The sequence below is a fragment of the Ascaphus truei genome, chromosome 12, assembly GCF_040206685.1.
Source record: "Ascaphus truei isolate aAscTru1 chromosome 12, aAscTru1.hap1, whole genome shotgun sequence".
Lineage (NCBI taxonomy): Eukaryota > Metazoa > Chordata > Amphibia > Anura > Ascaphidae > Ascaphus > Ascaphus truei.
In genome coordinates, this window is record NC_134494.1 from 37,734,663 (window position 1) to 37,753,409 (window position 18,747).

General features: G+C 43.2%; 1 protein-coding gene across 3 annotated transcripts; it reads left to right on the top strand.

Annotated features, from left to right (window-relative positions):
• Positions 1–385: 385 nt before the first annotated feature.
• RCN1 (reticulocalbin 1) lies at positions 386–18,273 on the top strand. Of its 3 annotated transcripts, none has more exons than XM_075567340.1 (7): positions 386–543; positions 1,245–1,500; positions 4,230–4,423; positions 8,522–8,700; positions 11,347–11,407; positions 15,048–15,247; positions 17,376–18,273. In XM_075567340.1, exons 2-7 carry the CDS (start codon positions 1,280–1,282, stop codon positions 17,481–17,483), a joined length of 963 nt encoding a protein of 320 aa, XP_075423455.1. In that variant the 5' UTR covers positions 386–543; positions 1,245–1,279; the 3' UTR covers positions 17,484–18,273. The 3 variants fall into 3 exon arrangements, with proteins under 3 accessions (XP_075423455.1, XP_075423454.1, XP_075423456.1); XM_075567339.1 differs by having other exon boundaries at positions 392–543; positions 1,250–1,500; XM_075567341.1 differs by lacking the exon at positions 386–543 and adding an exon at positions 1,163–1,177 and having other exon boundaries at positions 1,250–1,500.
• Positions 18,274–18,747: the final 474 nt, after the last annotated feature.

Genomic DNA, 18,747 nt, shown 5'->3' on the forward strand with positions numbered 1-18,747 from the left:
CTTATTTCTAAAACAAATAGGAATTAATATTTATTATATTATATATTGCTGACCATGGCTACAAAGGGTTAAAGCGCAGAGAGGACTATGGGGGTGGGGTTTGACCCCCTCCATGTTTCCTTATTAGTAAGCGTCCTGACTCCGCTGAAGGCTTCCTATAATAAAAGTGGGTGACCGTCTCCCGTTGGGTGGGCCACGTTAACCCACGTGCTGCCGGCTCTCACCCAGCAGGACTAGTCCAGCTAAATCTGGGTGCTGTGCCACGTGGCGTCCTTACCCCTCCCAGCCCCGAAGCCCACCCCTGCCAGCCCCTGCCCCCTCCCCTGTCTCCACCCCTGCCAGCCCCCCAGCCCACCTCTGCCAATGGGAACCTGCGTTACAGCGGAAACACCCCGGGGGTCCCGGCTGTACCCTCACGTAGGACTGGCCCAGCCTGGCCTCCCAGCCCCTCATTGTATCAGCAGCGGGACCAGGGGGCTGCTGAGCTTTAACTGCGCAGCGTGGGGGTGACCTGTGCACCCGGGACATCTGTGAGAGGGCAGAGTGAGTGTGAGAGGGCAGACTGAGTGCAGGGTGAGTGTGAGAGGGCAGAGGGAGTGTGAGGGCTCAGAGTGAGTGTGAGAGGACAGAGGGAGTGCAGAGTGAGTGAGAGGGCAGACTGAGTGTGAGAGGGCAGAGGGAGTGTGAGGGCTCAGAGTGAGTGTGAGAGGACAGCGAGTGTGAGGGCTCAGAGTGTGTGAGAGGACAGAGTGAGTGCAGAGTGAGTGTGAGAGGACAGAGTGAGTGCAGAGTGTGTATGACACGGCAGAGTGAGTCCATAGCCTGTGTGGGAAGGAAGAGTGAGTGCAGAGTGAGTGTGAGAGGGCAGAATGAGTGCATAGCCTGTGTGAGAGGGCAGAGTGAGTATGAGAGGTCAGAGTGAGTGTTGGAGGGCAGAGTGAGTGCACACCCTGTGTGAGAGGGCAGACTGAGTGCAGAGTCTGTGTGAGTGCAGAGCCTGTGTGTGAGTGCAGAGCCTGTGTGTGAGTGCAGAGCCTGTGTGTGAGTGCAGAGCCTGTGTGTGAGTGCAGAGCCTGTGTGTGAGTGTAGAGCCTGTGTGTGAGTGCAGAGCCTGTGTGAGAGGGCAGAGTGAGCGTGAGAGGTCAGAGTGAGTGCAGAGTGAGTGTGAGAGGGCAGAGCCTGTGTGTGAGTGCAGAGCCTGTGTGGGTTCTTCCTGCCTGCAGCTCACTGTGCACTTTTCCCAGTGCAGGACCTGTGCTGCTTTGCATGAGAGAGGATCATGGCCCCACACAGGGTGCTGTACTTGGTGCTGCTGTGTGCTGGAGGGGTGCTCGGCAAACCCACCTTCCGCAAGGAGCGGATCCGCCTGGACCCTGAGCTCAACAACCAGAACCATGAGGAGACGCAAAGCTTCCAGTCAGACCATGAGGCTTTCCTGGGGAAGGATGAGGCCAGGAGCTTCGATCAGCTCACCCCAGAGGAGAGCAAAGACAGGCTGGGGTGAGACACTGACATCACACCGCACTGACATCACACCGCACTGACATCACACCACTGAGCCATTGTGGATCTCCGGGAAAGGACGAAGCAGAGTGGTGTTTACAAGCTAGATTCATAATTGTTACAGTTTCATGCTTAGGACAGAATATATACTGTGAGATATATATATATATATATATATATTTCAGAATAAATGAGTTCTTCAGTATTAGGTGATACCTTTTTTATTTGAACTAACAATTTATTTCCTCTCTTCCTCATTGCCTGACCTGAGGAAGAGAGGAAAACTCTCGAAAGCTTGTCCTATGACATAAATTGTTAGTCCAAATAAAAAAAGTATCACCTAATACTGAAGAACTCATTTATTCTGCACTATCGCAACTGGTCTAACACGGCTATTTCCGTTATATATATATATATATATATATATATATATATATAGCAAATCGTGTGTGTGTGTGTGTGTGTGTGTGTTAGTTTGACCTGAGTGAGGCGTCATAATGGTCACATGACAGAGGAGTTCCCCATACCATGAGAACGTGGCACAGAGATGTGAGTGCTGGCAATCTGTGTATCAATAAACTCACGTCAAAGGATGAACTGAAAAGGACCTGGGCGGGCGTCTGCATGACAAAGTATCACTAGCAGCCATTCATTGTCCCCCTGTTTTAAACATTGTAGCAAATCATTTATTGGAGAGTAAGCCTCAAATTTTCTCTAATGGTAGAAACAGTATGAGAGTTAATTTATTACTCACTGTTTTACAAATCCGCATGGCTGACCTGAGGCAGAGCGGAGAACTCTCTGAAGCTTGTCTTATCATATCTACTGTTAGTCCAAATAAATAAGGTATCGCCTAATACTGAAGTACTCATTTAGGCTGCGCTTATAATGCCGGCGAAAGCGACGCGACGTTGCATGAAAACAAATGCATTGCCGCTGTCGCGTGCGATTATGGTAAGCGCGGAGCAACGGCTTGGTCGCGATCGCTGGAAGTCATCTCTATTTGATTTTTCCAGCGACCGCAGCCTGATGTCACCGTCGCCGGCACTATAAGCGCAGCCTTACTCTGCGCTATACACGGGAATATAATGGGTGGTGCTAAGAACCGTATACAGTCGTGGTAATGCTGAAATAATGATGGTAAATCCTGAAAGAGGTGTGGGATGCATCTTGATTGTAGGGTGGGTGTGGTATCCTAGTTGGTAAACCAGTATAGATGACACTCAGGTTGTCCAGGAACCCAAGAGCTAATAATCACCCCAATACATAATACCCTAATCCCTTAGCAGAATGATATAACCATGTAGCAGGCAGGAAAAACTCACAAATCTGCTGCGGCGTCCATGTTGATCCCATCAGACCTTCAACGTGCGCCTCCGTCCGTGGAGATAGATGCAATAGGAGGGAAATGGCAGAGCACAACCGGAATCATCCAAAAAAGAGAATTTAGGAGGAAAGTGCGTTATCCATAAAAGGGTTTAATAGTCATGGAAGGAAAAAGGCAAGGCATTACCCTACCAACATGTTTCGTGCTACGCAGAGCACTTTATCAAGGCCTTGCTCTGCGTAGCACGAAACATGTTGGTAGGGTAATGCCTTGCCATTTTCCTTCCATGACAATTAAACCCTTTTATGGATAACGCATTTTCCTCCTTATTTTCTCCTTTTTTGTTGGATGATTCCGCTTGTGCTGTGCCATTTCTCTCTCCAATTGCATTCTGCACTATACACGGCTATTTCTACTTAATTTATTACTAGGGAGAAGGCACTGAGTGTGACGCGGGGGAACCTGGTTCCATCCCGGTGTCGGCTTCTTGTGACCTTGGGCAAGTCACTTTATCTCCCTGTGCCTCAGGCACAAAAAACATAGGCAAGCTCCACGGGGCAGGGACCTGTGCCTGCAAAATGTCTCTGTAAAGCGCTACGTAAAACTAGCAGTGCTATACAAGAACATGCTGTTATTATTATTACTCACATACAGTACTTTGGAGCACATTCTTACTATACAGGTTTTGATATACAAAACATAGTTTAACAAGACGTTGTTAATTTTAAAGTTGCTGTCTCACTTAGACATACCATTTGTAATTCCCAGTAATCTGACCTCTTCTCTAACATTTGTAACAACAGTTGTATTGTTTTAGAGAGCTGCATAGAGCTCGGGAATAAATAATACCCAACATAACATCTGTTTTCAGGGCTGATTTGTAAAGCAGCTATTTTTAAATCGGTACTAAAGCCAAATGAAGTTTCTAACAAGGACAAAATGGATAGAGCAGACTTTTATAAAAAAAAAAACTACAAATCTTGTGCTGCATTCATAAATTCTATTTTACTTCTTTATTCATGAGGAAGAGCCGAAAATTGTTCTCTGTCCCTGAGTCTAATCACATCTGTGCTGGAGGCGTTTAGATTAAAAAAAATGTATACAGTCACCCTTTGTTATTACACATTGTAATATTGTATACACAGTAAGGGATCAGTGCCCCAAAATACCAGAGCACGGAGTTAAAAATCTTCACCTTTTAGAGTGTGACCACACTGATAAACTTATAGGGACAGTCAAAGAAAGGCAGAAGTCAGTCCCCGAGGAAAGGTAGCTACGAATTGTGAGGAATAGTATATGCTTAACGCTGGGATTGCGTGCTGTCTTTCTTTGGCTGTCCCTACATTGTAATATTGACCATTTTCTCCACAGTTCATCAGGTTCTTATGTTATTTTACAGGAAAATAGTTGACAGAATAGATGGTGATAACGATGGATTAATTAACACCGATGAGCTGAAAACTTGGATTAAAAGAGTGCAGAAGAGATACATTTACGAAAATGTGGCAAGAGTCTGGAGAGACTATGACATCAACAAGGACAATCAGATTTCCTGGGAAGAATACAAAGAAGCCACTTATGGGTATTACTTGGGTAAGTGTGTTTTTGCTGTAGCTGCCTAGCCTGTAGTACAGTAAATAAAAATACCACTTGTGGTGCATTTGCACGCCTCGCACAGATCTGCAACCCTGACGTTCCCCATTATCACTTAGCAAGCAATGCTTCCACTGCAGCCAGGGATTCTGGGTAATGACATGCAAATGAGCACACAACGTCACTTCTTATCCATTTTAACATGGACTCCTATAAGCTTCTGCCTGCAGTATTACACAGCTTTTTAGCACCGCCTGCGTTACAGAAGTGCAGAGCCAGGAAACCTAACACAGACCGTCGTTTTGACCCGGGTTGCTAAATGATAATGGGGAGAGACAGTGTTGCAGATCTGAATGAGACATGCAAATGCATCACAAGTGGTATTTTTATTTACCGGATTTTTGTCACTTCTTTTTACCCAACATAACTTTTGTAATGCCTGGTCACAACCTGCCGTAAAAATACCACGTCTTGGTGCGAACCAGCCCTCTGTACTCCTGTGTCCTCTAAGCCTCAGATTGCTTTGGGAGAGGACAAGGCCAATATTCACACTTAAAGTGCCAATCCCACCATCATATGAACTGGTGGGGGGGGGGGCAAGGTGTTCTCGGGTGCTGAACCACGGGTTCCTGGCTCTGGTGACCTCCCAGTTCCTGAGAAATAAATGGAGAGATGCTGGATCATCCAATAGGAAGTTGGAATGTCATGGCTAGATGACATCACAGCTTCCTATTGGCCCACAGGAGTGAGGCTGACCTGGTGGCCATGTTGATTTCTCAACAGATTAAATCACGGTCTATTTTGAGTGTGTATTAGTTTCTTTCAGATATACAATGTTGCTCAGCGCTGACTGGACTTGTGCTAGGATCCTCGATGCACAATGCCATTTAACTTGAGCGATGAATATGTGTCGCACACGATTCAATAAACTTTGCTGTTCAAGCTTTTAAATTCTCACGTTGACTTTATTATGGGGAAACCATGATAGCACAATGTTTCGGGGGTTGCAGCCCCTTCATCAGGTGTACATAATACAACGGCACCTCTATATCTATATAAACCTCAATGAAATAAGATGGATGCTCGGCTAGGGTCCACCCACCTCAAAATGTGCGCCAAAGAATACAGTGACATCAACAGCAATTTACATAATGTACATAATACATAATATGACATCACCGAAAGTACATATTACATAATATGACATCACCGAATGTACATATTACATAGATATAACAAACGTTTCCAAATCCGTATCATACTGCAATCGGGCATCCTACAAGAATACAAAACATATAACAATCATCAAGAATGGTGTTCTTTGCTACAGGGTATCACACCGAGAGAAGGCCCATTCGGGTTTCTGGACCATAGGACGGTACTGATTGCATGCTCTCTCTAGCCGTATATTTAGTACTGTCCATTACTTTGCATGGTGACCGTACAGGATGCAGAAGTATGACTGGTTTACCAGGCTTCCAGTGTATTGGGGCAAAGGAATGGAAGAAGGCACACGGTCTTTCTAAAGGTGCAGTTTATTGTGCCACCAAAGGTCCAACGTTTCGACAAAATAGATTGCCGAAACGTTGGACCTTTGGTGGCACAATAAACTGCACCTTTAGAAAGACTGTGTGCCTGCTTCCATTCCTTTGCTCGAGTACCTCTGGGATGTCTGGACCTCCCTGGACACAGCGCACCGGCAGATAAGTACCCCCCTCCAGCACCTACCAGCGGTGTGCATGTGCTTCTACATATTCCAGTGTATTGGGACTGCCAGGGTCCTTCGTACTATTTCTTTAGGATGTCTCAGCATATGTCTCCCAGATAACACTTTGAGGTTTGATCCTCCCTCCCTAGATGTCGCCTCACAATGAGATTGTTCTTTTTCCTGTCATTAGCTCACATTTTGTTCTCTCTATTATCCTTGGTCCCCTCTTTGTACTTCACTCTTCAAGCACATCATCATTTTATCAGTTCCTTGTGCTCCCTGTTCCCAGGCTCATTTTCCCTTGTGCAAATAATCTTTTGGTGCCGATACATCTATGTCAGGAGCGGCCAACTCCAGTCCTCAAGGGCCACCGACTGGTCATGTTTTCAGGACACCCCTGCTTCAGCACAGGTGGTGCAGTCTCCGACTAAGCCACTGATTAAGCCACCTGTGCTGAAGCAGGGATATCCTTAAAACCTGACCTGTTGGTGGCCCTTGAGGACTGGAGTCGGCCGCCCCTGATCTATTTGCTCTCTGCATTAGTAGAAAACCTTGTTTTTCATTTTGCAATATTTTTTCTATCGCGTGTTTTGTTGGCCACTTCCTAATGCCTGGATTATACTCACTCCGTGTATTTTGTGATAAATGGATGATGCCATTTGATCTCGTGTCTGTGTGTCTGTGTGTCTGTGTGTATACATTTCCCATGGTGTCCTTTGGTGTTTCTTCGAATCGCTGTTCAGATCATTTCTTGGCGGTATTCTCGTATCCAAATACTAGTTGACCTATGTGGCTTTATTTTATTATTCTTTTTACATTTCACCATACGTGTGTGTGTGTGTGTGTGTGTATGTATGTATATGTGCAGTGTTCGACAAACCTATACATTTGCACGCCCCGGGCGAGTGGATTTAACATCGTGGCGAGCTAATATTGGCCCAAGCAGCACACGTGTGGTATTAGGTGGCGAGTAGATTTTTTTGTTCGGCGAGTAAATTTTTTGGTGATTTGTCGACCACTGTATATGTGTATATATATATATATATATATATATATATATATATATATTTATATATTTATATATATATATATATATATCTCAAATGGATATATTACTGTATGCTCATTTGCATGTCTTAGACAGGTCTGCATCCCCGCTTTTCACCATTATCACCCAGCACACAGCACTTCCACTGCAGCAAGGGATTCTGGGAAATGACTTGCAAACAAGCACACAGTGCCACTTTTTGCTTCAAAACCATTCAACATGGTTTCCCCATTATCTGTTAGCATACAGCGCTTCCACTGCATACAGGGATTCTGGGTAATGACATGCAAATGAGCTCTCACAGTGTATCAATTTTTGCTTCTTGCTTCAGCACAACCGGGGTAAAAGAAGTGCAGAGCTAGTAAACCTGCGCACAGACAGCTGTTTCGACCTTTTAGGTCTCATCAGTGGGAGAATGGTTGTAATATCATTTTTAAGTGCTCTGTGAATGCTTCCTGAAACATTGTGCTATCACTGCTTCAGTACAATAAAGTCAACGTGAGAATGTAAAAGTAAACAGCAAAGTTTATTGAATCGTGTGCGACAGATATTCTTCATTTACGTTAAATATCTCCTTATGTCATGCCCAACTGGAGCATAGTGCATTTCAACCCCAAAGAACCCCCCAGATATATATATATACACTGTACTTAGTTAAGTTATATATACAGTATATATATATATATATATTTATTTATTATTATTATTTTTTAAATGGAAATATTACTGCATGCTCATTTGCATGTCTTAGACAGGTCTGCAACCCCGCCTTTCACCATTATCACCCAGCATACAGTGGTTCCACTGCAGCAAGGGATTCTGGGAAATGACATGCAAATGAGCACACAGTGCCACCTTTTGCTTCAAATCCACATGACATGGACCCCTATAAGCTTATGCCTGGGTTAAGATGCATAGCCTATATATCTCTGTGAAGACCCCAGAGATCCAATATACCGACACCACACGAGAGATAATTACATAAAAGTGGTTCATTGGGTCCCAAATGCACACATATGCCCGATGTTTCATTCTTCAAGGACCAAAACGGCATATGTGTACATTTTGGACCCAATAAACCACATTTATGTGATAACCCCTCATTCTGTGCCGGTATATTGGATTTCGAGGGATCCTCACAGACGGTAACTATTTACCCTTTACCATGCACCAAACCTGCCCCTGCTGTGGCTTTTTTGCAGTGTGTGCTGCCATTCTCTATCTCTGTTTTATGTATATAGATTACGGGGGATTACTGTTTTGGCTGCCCAAATAATGTTCCCCGATCATCCCATGAGCAGGCCCCCTTCCCCTTTACTTTCTCTCTTCTGTTCGAGTGCAGCAAACCCTGAAGAATTTCAAGATGCAACCGAGCTGTTCAGCTTCAAGAAAATGCTTCCGCGGGACGAGAGAAGGTTTAAAAAAGCTGATCTCGACGGAGACTCGCAGGCAACTCGGGAAGAGTTCACCTCTTTCCTTCACCCGGAGGAGTTTGAGCACATGAAGGACATTGTCATATTGGTGAGAAAATGCATTAAAACGACACTCGCCCCACAGCATGCCAAGCAACCGGGCTCCGCAGAACCATTATCCAAACATTTGGTCAAATCAGGAGCGGCAATGGTTGTTAAAGGGCCAATCCCTCTTAGGCCCGGGCCATAGAGGTGTGGGGAGAGCGGAGGCGCGCTAACGCTGAGGCTCGCCTGCTTCAGTCAGCGCGATTGCACGGACTTGCAGGCGAGCCAGCGTGCGCGAAGGGAGCCGGGGGGGAGGTGGTTGGAGGCGGGGCAGTGACGTCGCTGGGCCAATCGCCCGCGACGCACTGACGTCAATGTCACGGCGCCGACGTCACGGCGCCGTGACGTTGACGCTGCTGTGCAGTGATTGGAGGTTTTCAGCTGACAGCGCGCTGAAAAACAGCTTGGCGCTCGGCTGAAAACTCCAAAGCCTGAGCACGCCTGCGGACGCTCGCGTGAGCCCCCTCTCAAGGCATCCTCATTGAGGATGCAGGGGCTCAGCGCGGAGCGCCCGCACGCCTCAGCACGGCTGGTCCATCTATGGACGCAGCCTTAGGACCAAAAGGAGCTCATTCCTGTGACGTGTTTGGGGTGGGGGTCTTATCTGGGTAATTGCTAAAATGATTTTAACCCAAATCTGCCCCTTTTTATAAGTATTTGTAATTAATGTTTTAAAGTTAGGCTTGGGAGCGGTTTGATTTCCTCAGACTGCTCCCCTGTGTGGGATCAGCGAGTGCTTGTACACCTAGAGACCCCACCTCCTCACCTGGCCTTATCTTTATTGGTTCTCTGATGAGGATAGGGGGGATAAGAAAGAAAGATAAGGGGGAAAGAAAGCACTCTACTGACAAACACTTCCCCATCCTGAGTCCCCTAAGGAATTCAACTGGCCGAATATGCATCTTTAAAACAAATAATATATATTGGTGATCATTCTATTTTTGTATAGAAATGTTCCATAAATTTAAAAAGATTGTGTCTTTGGAGCACAAAAACTGTATTAACATTTCTATTAGTCTGCCCACCGGGGTTTTCGGTGTTGATCAGGTTAAGAATTTCTTGAAATGCAGGTGTGGAACACTCCTATTTGGGAGGGACACCTTGACCCCCCGCCAAAGATCAGCAGCAGCAGACCCGCCAAAGTTTTTGCACATAAAAATAGGTACCACTGTTGTTCCTCTACTCGTGCTGGGCCGAGGCAATCTATGGAAATCCCATAACCTGCTGCTTGCCCCGCACAGCCACTTTCTGTGTAATAGGTACCGCTGGTCTTCTCGCAGCCACGACGTGTCACGTACCCACTAAATACGCGCAGTTGGAAGGTAGGCAGTTGTTGGCTGCTTTGTGCTGGCCCCTCTGGAAACGGAGAGGTTAACCCCAACCAAATGCTAGTAGAGAAGCTACTACGGTCTGGATGGATGCGTCTGGTGGCTGTCGGACCAAGTAGGAGTACTTTTGACACTGGCAAATAAAGCTTTTATGACTATTTTAGAAAGATTTTAAGATTTATTTGTGGTGTTAAAGGCACTCCTGGCAACAGTTTTTTTTTTTTTTTACTTCTGTGTGTGTTTTTGTAAAAAATGTTTATAATTTTGAAGCTGGGGGTCTCTGGCGCTGAAGCACATGAATTTAATGTCCGGGGGACCCCCTGCTTCCCGAGATTATTACCTCTGTAACCCATCCTATCTCAAGGATTGTAGTGAGAGAGAGAAAAAGCAATGCAGTGGGAGCTAACGGCGGCGACCCTGACATATTATGCAAAGCTGCATTCCCCTGCTGACCTGAGGACTCTTACTATGGCTGGTCATGCAATACTGTGGATAAGTATACGGGGAGAATATATACTACAACTCGTCCTTTTATACTAAGGACTTTCTGTTTGGGGAGGAGCAGTGCTCTCTATCTCTCTCACTACAATCCTTGAGATAGGATGGATATGCTACATTTGTTTTTAATGAAGATCTGCCTTGATTTTGGACTTATTTGGACATTATTCCATTTTACCTGCAGTTTCATAAATTACCAGGGATTATTCTGTATATAGTGCAGCATATCTTTCTTCATATCCGCCTGATAAACTCACTTATTCTGTCTTGTGGGCTACCTTGCTCCTATTCTATCCCTCTGTTGCATGTGTGACGCATATGTGGTGTGTAATTAGTATTGTTTGATTCATGTACCCCTCAGGTCTCTGATCACATATATATATGACCGGCCGGTCTAGCTGACCTAGGAAATGATCTTTTCCTTAGGTTTGCACCTTACACCCTTTATTTGCGTTAGCTTTCATTTAGTGTGCAGATGTGGCAAGCTTTTCCTGTCTTTGTGGAATGTGTGCATTCTTTGTCTATTTAGGGTCCCGCCCCTTCTTGGTTTTAAATATGTTTTGACATGTTATTATTGATGACATTAAAGTTTGTTATATTTTCTGGGGATTTTTTGGAGTGCCCATCATTGAGACTTTTTTTGTCTTGTTTGTGATTTTTATATATATAATGTGTGTGTGTGTGTGTGTGTGTGTGTGTGTGTGTGTGTGTGTGTGTGTGTGTGTGTGTGTGTGTGTGTGTGTGTGTGTGTGTGTGTGTGTGTGTGTGTGTGTGTGTATTTATATTATATCTCTCTCTGCATACCAACTTGCCTTCTTTTACAGGAGACACTGGAGGACATAGACAAGAATGGAGATGGATTTGTCGATGAGGATGAATATATCGGTAAGACCTCTCCTGTTGCATATTCTTCTCTTTGTTTCCCTGCAGCTTCTTGTTCAGATTTTGCATGAACTCCAAACTTGCAAGTGGATCAAAACCATGCCTAGACATTGCAGACCTGTATAATTGTCCTGGATGTGAACTTCTTATGTTCTGCAGCCACCGAACAATGTAACAATAGAAAAAAAGTTTAGGAGCAGTAGTTATATATATATTCTCTGATTTGAAATAATACAGGTGTGCCTAAAATAGAGCCATAACTGTGCCCTTTTGTGCATGGGGAAATGAGGCAGAAATAAATGTGAATATAAGAGAAGGTAAAACGTTCTCCCAAGATGTTTAATCGGCTTTTGGCAATTAAAATGTTTCTTTGGTGAAACGTCTCTCGCGGTAGGTGCTCATGCACTGCCTTGCTGTTCGCTCCACAAGGGTAAAGTGGTGGCAAATGTGTATATTGTTTCCTGTAGCAATGTGACATTGTACACAGTCAGCGTCTCACTCTGTAATGATAGGTTTTTGTGTTCCCTGAGTGGGTTCAGTAATGAAGAGAGATAAAGTAATTTAATTTAGGTGTTGATCTAGAATGTTCATTTCACAGCAGTTGTGGGGGGAGGGCCGGGGGGTGGGGGGAGGGCCGGGGGGTGGGGGGAGGGCCGGGGGAGTGGGGGGAATTGACATTCTGTTATTTGAGGTTTACACGTTTTTATAATTCAAAATTGACATAATGACACCTCTTTCTTCCCTGTCTGCTGTTCAATTTTCCAGTCACATGTACCCACCATCAAAGCACCCACTTTGCTTAAATGACACAGACCTTATTTTTTTTTTTTTTTCATTGTAAATTCCACTTAGTCTCAAAGTTTGAATGCTTTTCATGTATGGTAATGATAATAGAGAATTACAATTTTCTCAATAATTAAAGTTCAGTCAGTGACACTACCTATGTGTAATTACAAGGTAGTTGTCAACATTTATTATTGTGTAAATGCAGGATGTGCAGAATATAATGTTCCATCATCGACTACATTACATTGACATCTATAATAACATCAAATTGACAGAACATGCTGACTTATTCAGATAAACAATGTAATGCTTTTGATTAAAAAGTATGCTTCTTGAACCTTACCCTTACAGATGGTAATACAGAATGTATGCGACTGGAATGTATCTAATATCAACTGCGGTGTATGCTTTGTTACATGTGACAGCTCTGTTCAGACGTTTGTGACATTTTCATATTCTGGAAAGAAAGGCCAAGTTCGTATTAGTATTATCATAATTTATTCATAACGCACCAACATATTTTGCAGTATAGCACACGGCTCTGCGTTCCAGGAGCAATCCAGGCAATATCCGACGAGGGGCTTTTTAAATAAATCGGTTCTGTATTATTAGGTAGTACTTGCTACAGTTAAAAAAGAAAATCAACTCTTAACGCCATTTTTTAATGAGGTTTATCAGCATCCTTTGATTTCTATAGCCGGTTTTAGTACACCTCCCCAGCAGTGCAAGATCTTTGTAACACTTTCCTGTTTGTGATCATTTGTTGCCAATGTTCCCATCAGTTTGAGCTGCAAACTGTAACAATAGAGAATGTTACCTTTTAGTAATACAAGAATACATTGTAGCTGCCGAGTTACACTGACTGAAGGATTGATTTGAAATGGAAAGGCAGCCATTTAATGAACCCTGGGAATCGATCGTCATCTTGGGTAATTCGTTTTCAATAAAGGTAATAAAGGCTGCATATATTAAAACAACATTTTGTTTACATTTATTTTTTATTTAAGATGCTTGGATTGCCTCTTTAAAACAATAACAAGAACCCTTAATGTTGAGTAGGTAAGATGGGCTGTGCTCCAAAGAGCTTACAATCTATAAGGAAGGGATAGTGGAAGAATAAGGTACAGATGGGGTGGTTTGGTGTGTTTGTGAGCTGCTGGCTGTGAATCAGCTGGGATGCTGGCGAGGAGAAGTGAATATGAGGAAGTGGTTATGGATAAGTGAGAGTAAAGTAATTGGGGTATGAAGGTGGCAAGGCTTCATTTTACAGCCATAAGATTTGACCAAATCTATTATCGGGGCAGCAGGAATATCGGTGAATGGCAGCAAACCACTAGCACCCTTTGGCTGCCACTCTGCTGTTTATCCAAAAGGGGGGTCTGTGGTAAAAGTTGAGGATCGCGTTTTCATTAGCAAGTATATCTGTAAATCGGATAAATGTAACATATTCAATGCAAATGTCCAAAAAGAGTATGCACATCAGGATTGCTATAAACAAAGTTGTTTTATTACTCAATCTTCCAACATTTCGGTCCCATAATGGCTTTTTGTCAAGGTTGCCATACTCTTTTTGGACATTGGATGTATTCTGTTTGGTCAGCGGTGGTGAGTTTTTACTTTGCATCCAACAAATGTTTTGTAGTTGGCTCTTTCTGCTCTTAGGTGTGCGAATATATATTTCTTACTACATATTCCAGGCAGGCAGATCAAGCCATATACCATTACAGTAGTTGGTATCTCTTTATCTGTAGGCCAGGGAAGCACAACGTCATACACACCTTTTTACCTGGCGTGACTCGGAGGAGCAGTATATTTGACAAATTACAGAAGTTTTTAAGCCATGAACCAATAATCCCAAAATATGTTCAGAGCAAAATTTAGATGCGTCCTTGCTCCTCAAGAATATCCTATTCCCACTGCACAGATTAGAACACCCCATGTAGTTCAAACAGGATAGATTGGTACTAAGATGGACTTCTATGAAAAATTCTATTCATTTGCTTGTTGAAGTCTCTGGTGTTGCCTGCCAGTCTTTACTGGGAAGAAATACCCAGTAACAACGTTTCAAGATGCTGTATCCGCTGGGCTCAGTGGGTAGTAATATCGAAATTCCAACTGCGAGCTCTAATTTTAGAGACAGCCCCTTAGAGTGAGCTATATTTTTCATTTCCTCTTCCCACACACTGAGACGACCGTCTATGACTAATTCAAGAGAACCACTCTGAATTTCTCTTACAGTGCCATAAATGTATCGGGTATAATGCATAACATACTAAATATGCCACCAGTGACAATGCTTATTCCTATGGAAAACATGATCTCCCCTTCAGAATATCCATAATTCATCACTTCACACTGAGAATAGGAGTAGCTACCATATTACTTTTTTCAAAGTGTTGCGCGGTAACATCTCATTCCTTTAGGGGTTACTATCATTATGTATACAAAGGGAAACAAACAGCAGATTTCAGATTTGTACATGCATCTTTCTTCCCCTTTTTCTCCCAAAATGAATCGTTTGTATAAAAGAAACATATGTTAATTTAAGGGTTTTTATTACAGGGAGGTCAAACTGCCCTTAAATGCACCAATTTACTTTTCTTTTTTATGAGACCTTGTAGAAGTTTTATTACAACAGACGGAACAAAAATTAAGAAAATGTAAAAAAATAATACTTGGACACATTAAACTGCATCCAATGGCGAAGAGCAGGAGGTTACTAAATTCTGCTGAAGTTCAAATCCGAAGTGTTTCCTTTAAGACGAGTCCATATGAGTATTGGCGTCTACGTTAGAATTTCAACACTTGCGACTGTTAAACGATGACATAAAAAGCCGCCCGTTCTTTCTCTCTGCAGTGGATATGTTTGCACATGAAGAAGGGGGCCCAGAACCGGACTGGGTCGCTACTGAACGGGAGCAGTTTGCAGATTTTCGGGACCTTAATAAGGACGGAAAGATGGATAAAGAGGAAATACGACACTGGATTCTTCCTCAAGATTATGATCATGCACAGGCTGAAGCCAGACATCTAATCTATGAATCTGACCAAGACAAGGTATGAACCTTCTATATGGCATTAACGTGGAGGTGCAATGTTTGGAACATGTTATTCTAAGTACTCATATTCCTGTTCCTATATTTTATCACTAAAGACTACGATTGGAATTTGCAACAAAATGCTTAATTCCAGCTGCAACTATTTACACAATCCTCCCCTTCCTTCTTCCAAGTGTCCACTTAGGAGCTACAGTGCAGCCCATGATCTTTACAGGTTGGTGTGGCAATGCAGACGTGTTGCTAGAAGTCTACCACAAATGCTTATTGAGTCAGGTTTCAACTGAGGGAGGGAGAAAAGAGAAGAATGTACAGCTGAACCCTGTTATAATGCGGTGCTCTGGGTCCACACAATGAGACCGCGTTATAACCGAGAATGCGAAATGGCCGCCGCGCGAGGACTTACCCGGCATCTGCAGCTCTCTCCTCTCCCTGCTTCATCAGGCTGTATCCACGTGCACGGCGCACATCTCCAAGGTTTTTTAAAAAATTTTTATTATAACATTCAATGCTTTATTGCTAACGGACACACATACACACACCTCCCCCTACACTAATAATTTTGCCATACCATGCAGGAATCGAAGCCATGACCATTCATATATTAGAAAGGCAATACGGTGCAGTAGAAGTTAAGTTTGTTTATAGAGTTAATGACACCACATCAATCCTATGGTGTAGCAGCTAGAGAATTGCTACCAGTGTATGAAGGGTCATAGGTTTGATTCCTGCATGGTGTGGTAAAATTATTGGTGTAGGGGGAGGGGTGTGTGTGTATGTGTATGTGTGTCCATTAGCAATAAAGCATTGAATGTTATAGTAAAAAAAAAAACCTTGGAGGTGTTTTTAAATCGGGAGCCATTCTCAGACCGCGTTATAAGCGGATCCGCATTGTAGCAGATCGCGCTATAACGGGGTTCAGCTGTATATTGTATTACATATTGTCACGGGAGACCTGGACTCTCTCACTGGATCAAGCACCAGACATGACACCGAAGTTAAATAAAAGTATTTTTAGTCTGGCGAGAGCCAGCAGACCCAACACAAATAACAAAAGAGCTTTACTCACAGTCTCTGGTCCATACAAGGAGAATCCTAAACAGTCTAGGTGCCCAGCGACACAGAAATGCCTTTCCTGGTGCAGTTTCCACTCTTGTATCAGCTTCACGTCTGTAGGTATAGCTGACTGCAATTCCTGGAGCAGCAAGTTTACATTTCCTGCTGTACTGGAGCGCACAGACTTGCTTTCGGGCCGCTCTGGGTCAACCTCAAGAGAACCTCGCTTGGTCGATCTGTAAGACAGGGTCAGCAACCGCACCGGTACTGGAATTCGCTGTAATTCTTATAGCTATCCTGTCTCCATAGCCACACATGGCGAACGGGACAGCGATCAATCACCACTTGGATGCTAGGTGGTGGGCCAATCACAGGACGAGGGCTTGTCTGTGTTGGCCAATTGGGACGGGGCGTGATGGAGAGGCAGAAGCAAGGGTGGTGGGAGTTACGAACCAGCCAATGGGAACAACGCCTACCTCCTCCTGTTTCCATGGCCGACTCGCTATCTCTTGATGAGATAGGCACCTCTCTTTCTGAGCAGACAATGGTCCTGCTTATCAGACCAACGGCTCCCAGACCAGAGGACTGCCAATCCCCACCTTCCATTGTCCACCACCTCCTTGTGGAACCTTCTACATCCGGATCCCTGGGCATGTAGGCTGAGTAAGTGTATTACCAGTCTAGCCTGCCCAGGGTATCCAGAACGCAGTTCTACACCAACACCAATAGGTCAGCAATAATAAATGGTACAATCATTTTACACATACATACTTAGCTCGATAAGCCACAATAGGATGCATATACAGGGCTACCCTCTATATTCATCCAGATGATGGGGCAATTACTGGACTTTCTGGTTATTAGAAGAGCCACATTGCCCATATCGTCACACATATATTATATAAAAAAATGACTGTTTTATGAATTGTTGCTATAACGCATTAGCCTAATAAAATAGATAATAGAGAGAGAGCCAAATGTCCCATGAGATGCTTTGGGAGGGAAAACTATGTTTGTATTAAGCTATCCATTAAATGTATCTCATTCTCATTGCTTTTGCATTCATTCTCCAGGACAAACTGTTGACCAAAGATGAAATATTACAGAATTGGAACATGTTTGTTGGAAGCCAAGCTACAAATTATGGAGAAGACCTTACAAGGAATCACGATGAGCTGTGATCCATTGCAAAGACTGTTATATCTTTTCTATTCACGTGACTTTTACTACAATTCATAGTATTTGCACCAACAACAAAAAACTATACTATTTTCATTACCTCAAATTGGGTATGAGTACCCTAGTTTTTAGTTTTTGTCTACAAACAGATTTTAATGTGATTATGGAAGCTAGGTCTGTTTTTGTAGATGTAAAAAAATATATGTATGTATATGTATGTGTAGGCAATTTCAAGCAAAAATGGCAGCCCATTTTGTAAACTAATTGTTGGTTATTTTTATAATTGTTTTAAACCTTCTCACTTTGTACATATAAATCTTTATAAAGGTTGTTATTTCTTTGATACTTTGAAAACAGCATTTGTTTTGTTTTTTAACTATATATTGTGGATACCTTTTATACTGTACAGCTTATTCCTGTACTAGAATGACAAGGTGTATTACAGAAAACCACGTCAGTATTCAGAATATATGTTTGGAAAGATGTTGCATAGGCTTGTCTTCATTTATGTTGGCACGTAAACGCATTAAATAGCATCATTGTCAACTGACCAATATGGGCACGACCCTATTTAATTTATCCTCTGATTAACAGCTAAGTTGCTACATGGGAATGGAACTATTTCTCATGAATGGAATACTCTGAAAGCCCATCGCTTGCCTAGTTTTGAGCTACTGCAGAGGCACTGTGGACAATTATTTCTTAATGAAGATATTCAATGTTCTTTTCAGTGTAATTATTAAACCTGATTTTCCACGCAACTGAGACTGTAATAAAACATTTGTGATAAAATGCTGGTTTTGTTCCTTGCAGGTAAATATAGAGCCATTCACCCACTGGGAATTTAATGATGATGTGTCTGTTGCAGAATTTATGTCTCTGTAAATCATTCATAATTGCATACATAAAAGTGAAGTCGGTCTGAAAAGAAAGATAAAGTAAGAATAATTGGGGAAAGTGTTAATGCAGTGATCAATGTTCTCATTTTAATTAACTTCATTTAGGTGGCTGTTCTTGCAATCAAAGACCGTATTGCCACTAAAGACTGCCGACGCTATGGGTATAATAACTAGGAGCGGGATATTGATATTCTTCCAGCATCTCTGCTAATCATTAGCGGAGCATGTATTAGGTTTTTCTCTTTAGATTCCTCTGCAGGTTGTGGGAGGTTAAAAAGGCAAATGGCTTGGGAGTAAGTTACTGCTTGCCCTGTGCGAGTCAGAGCAGGGAGGTAGAGTAGGACAGCGTTTCCCAACTCCAGTCCTC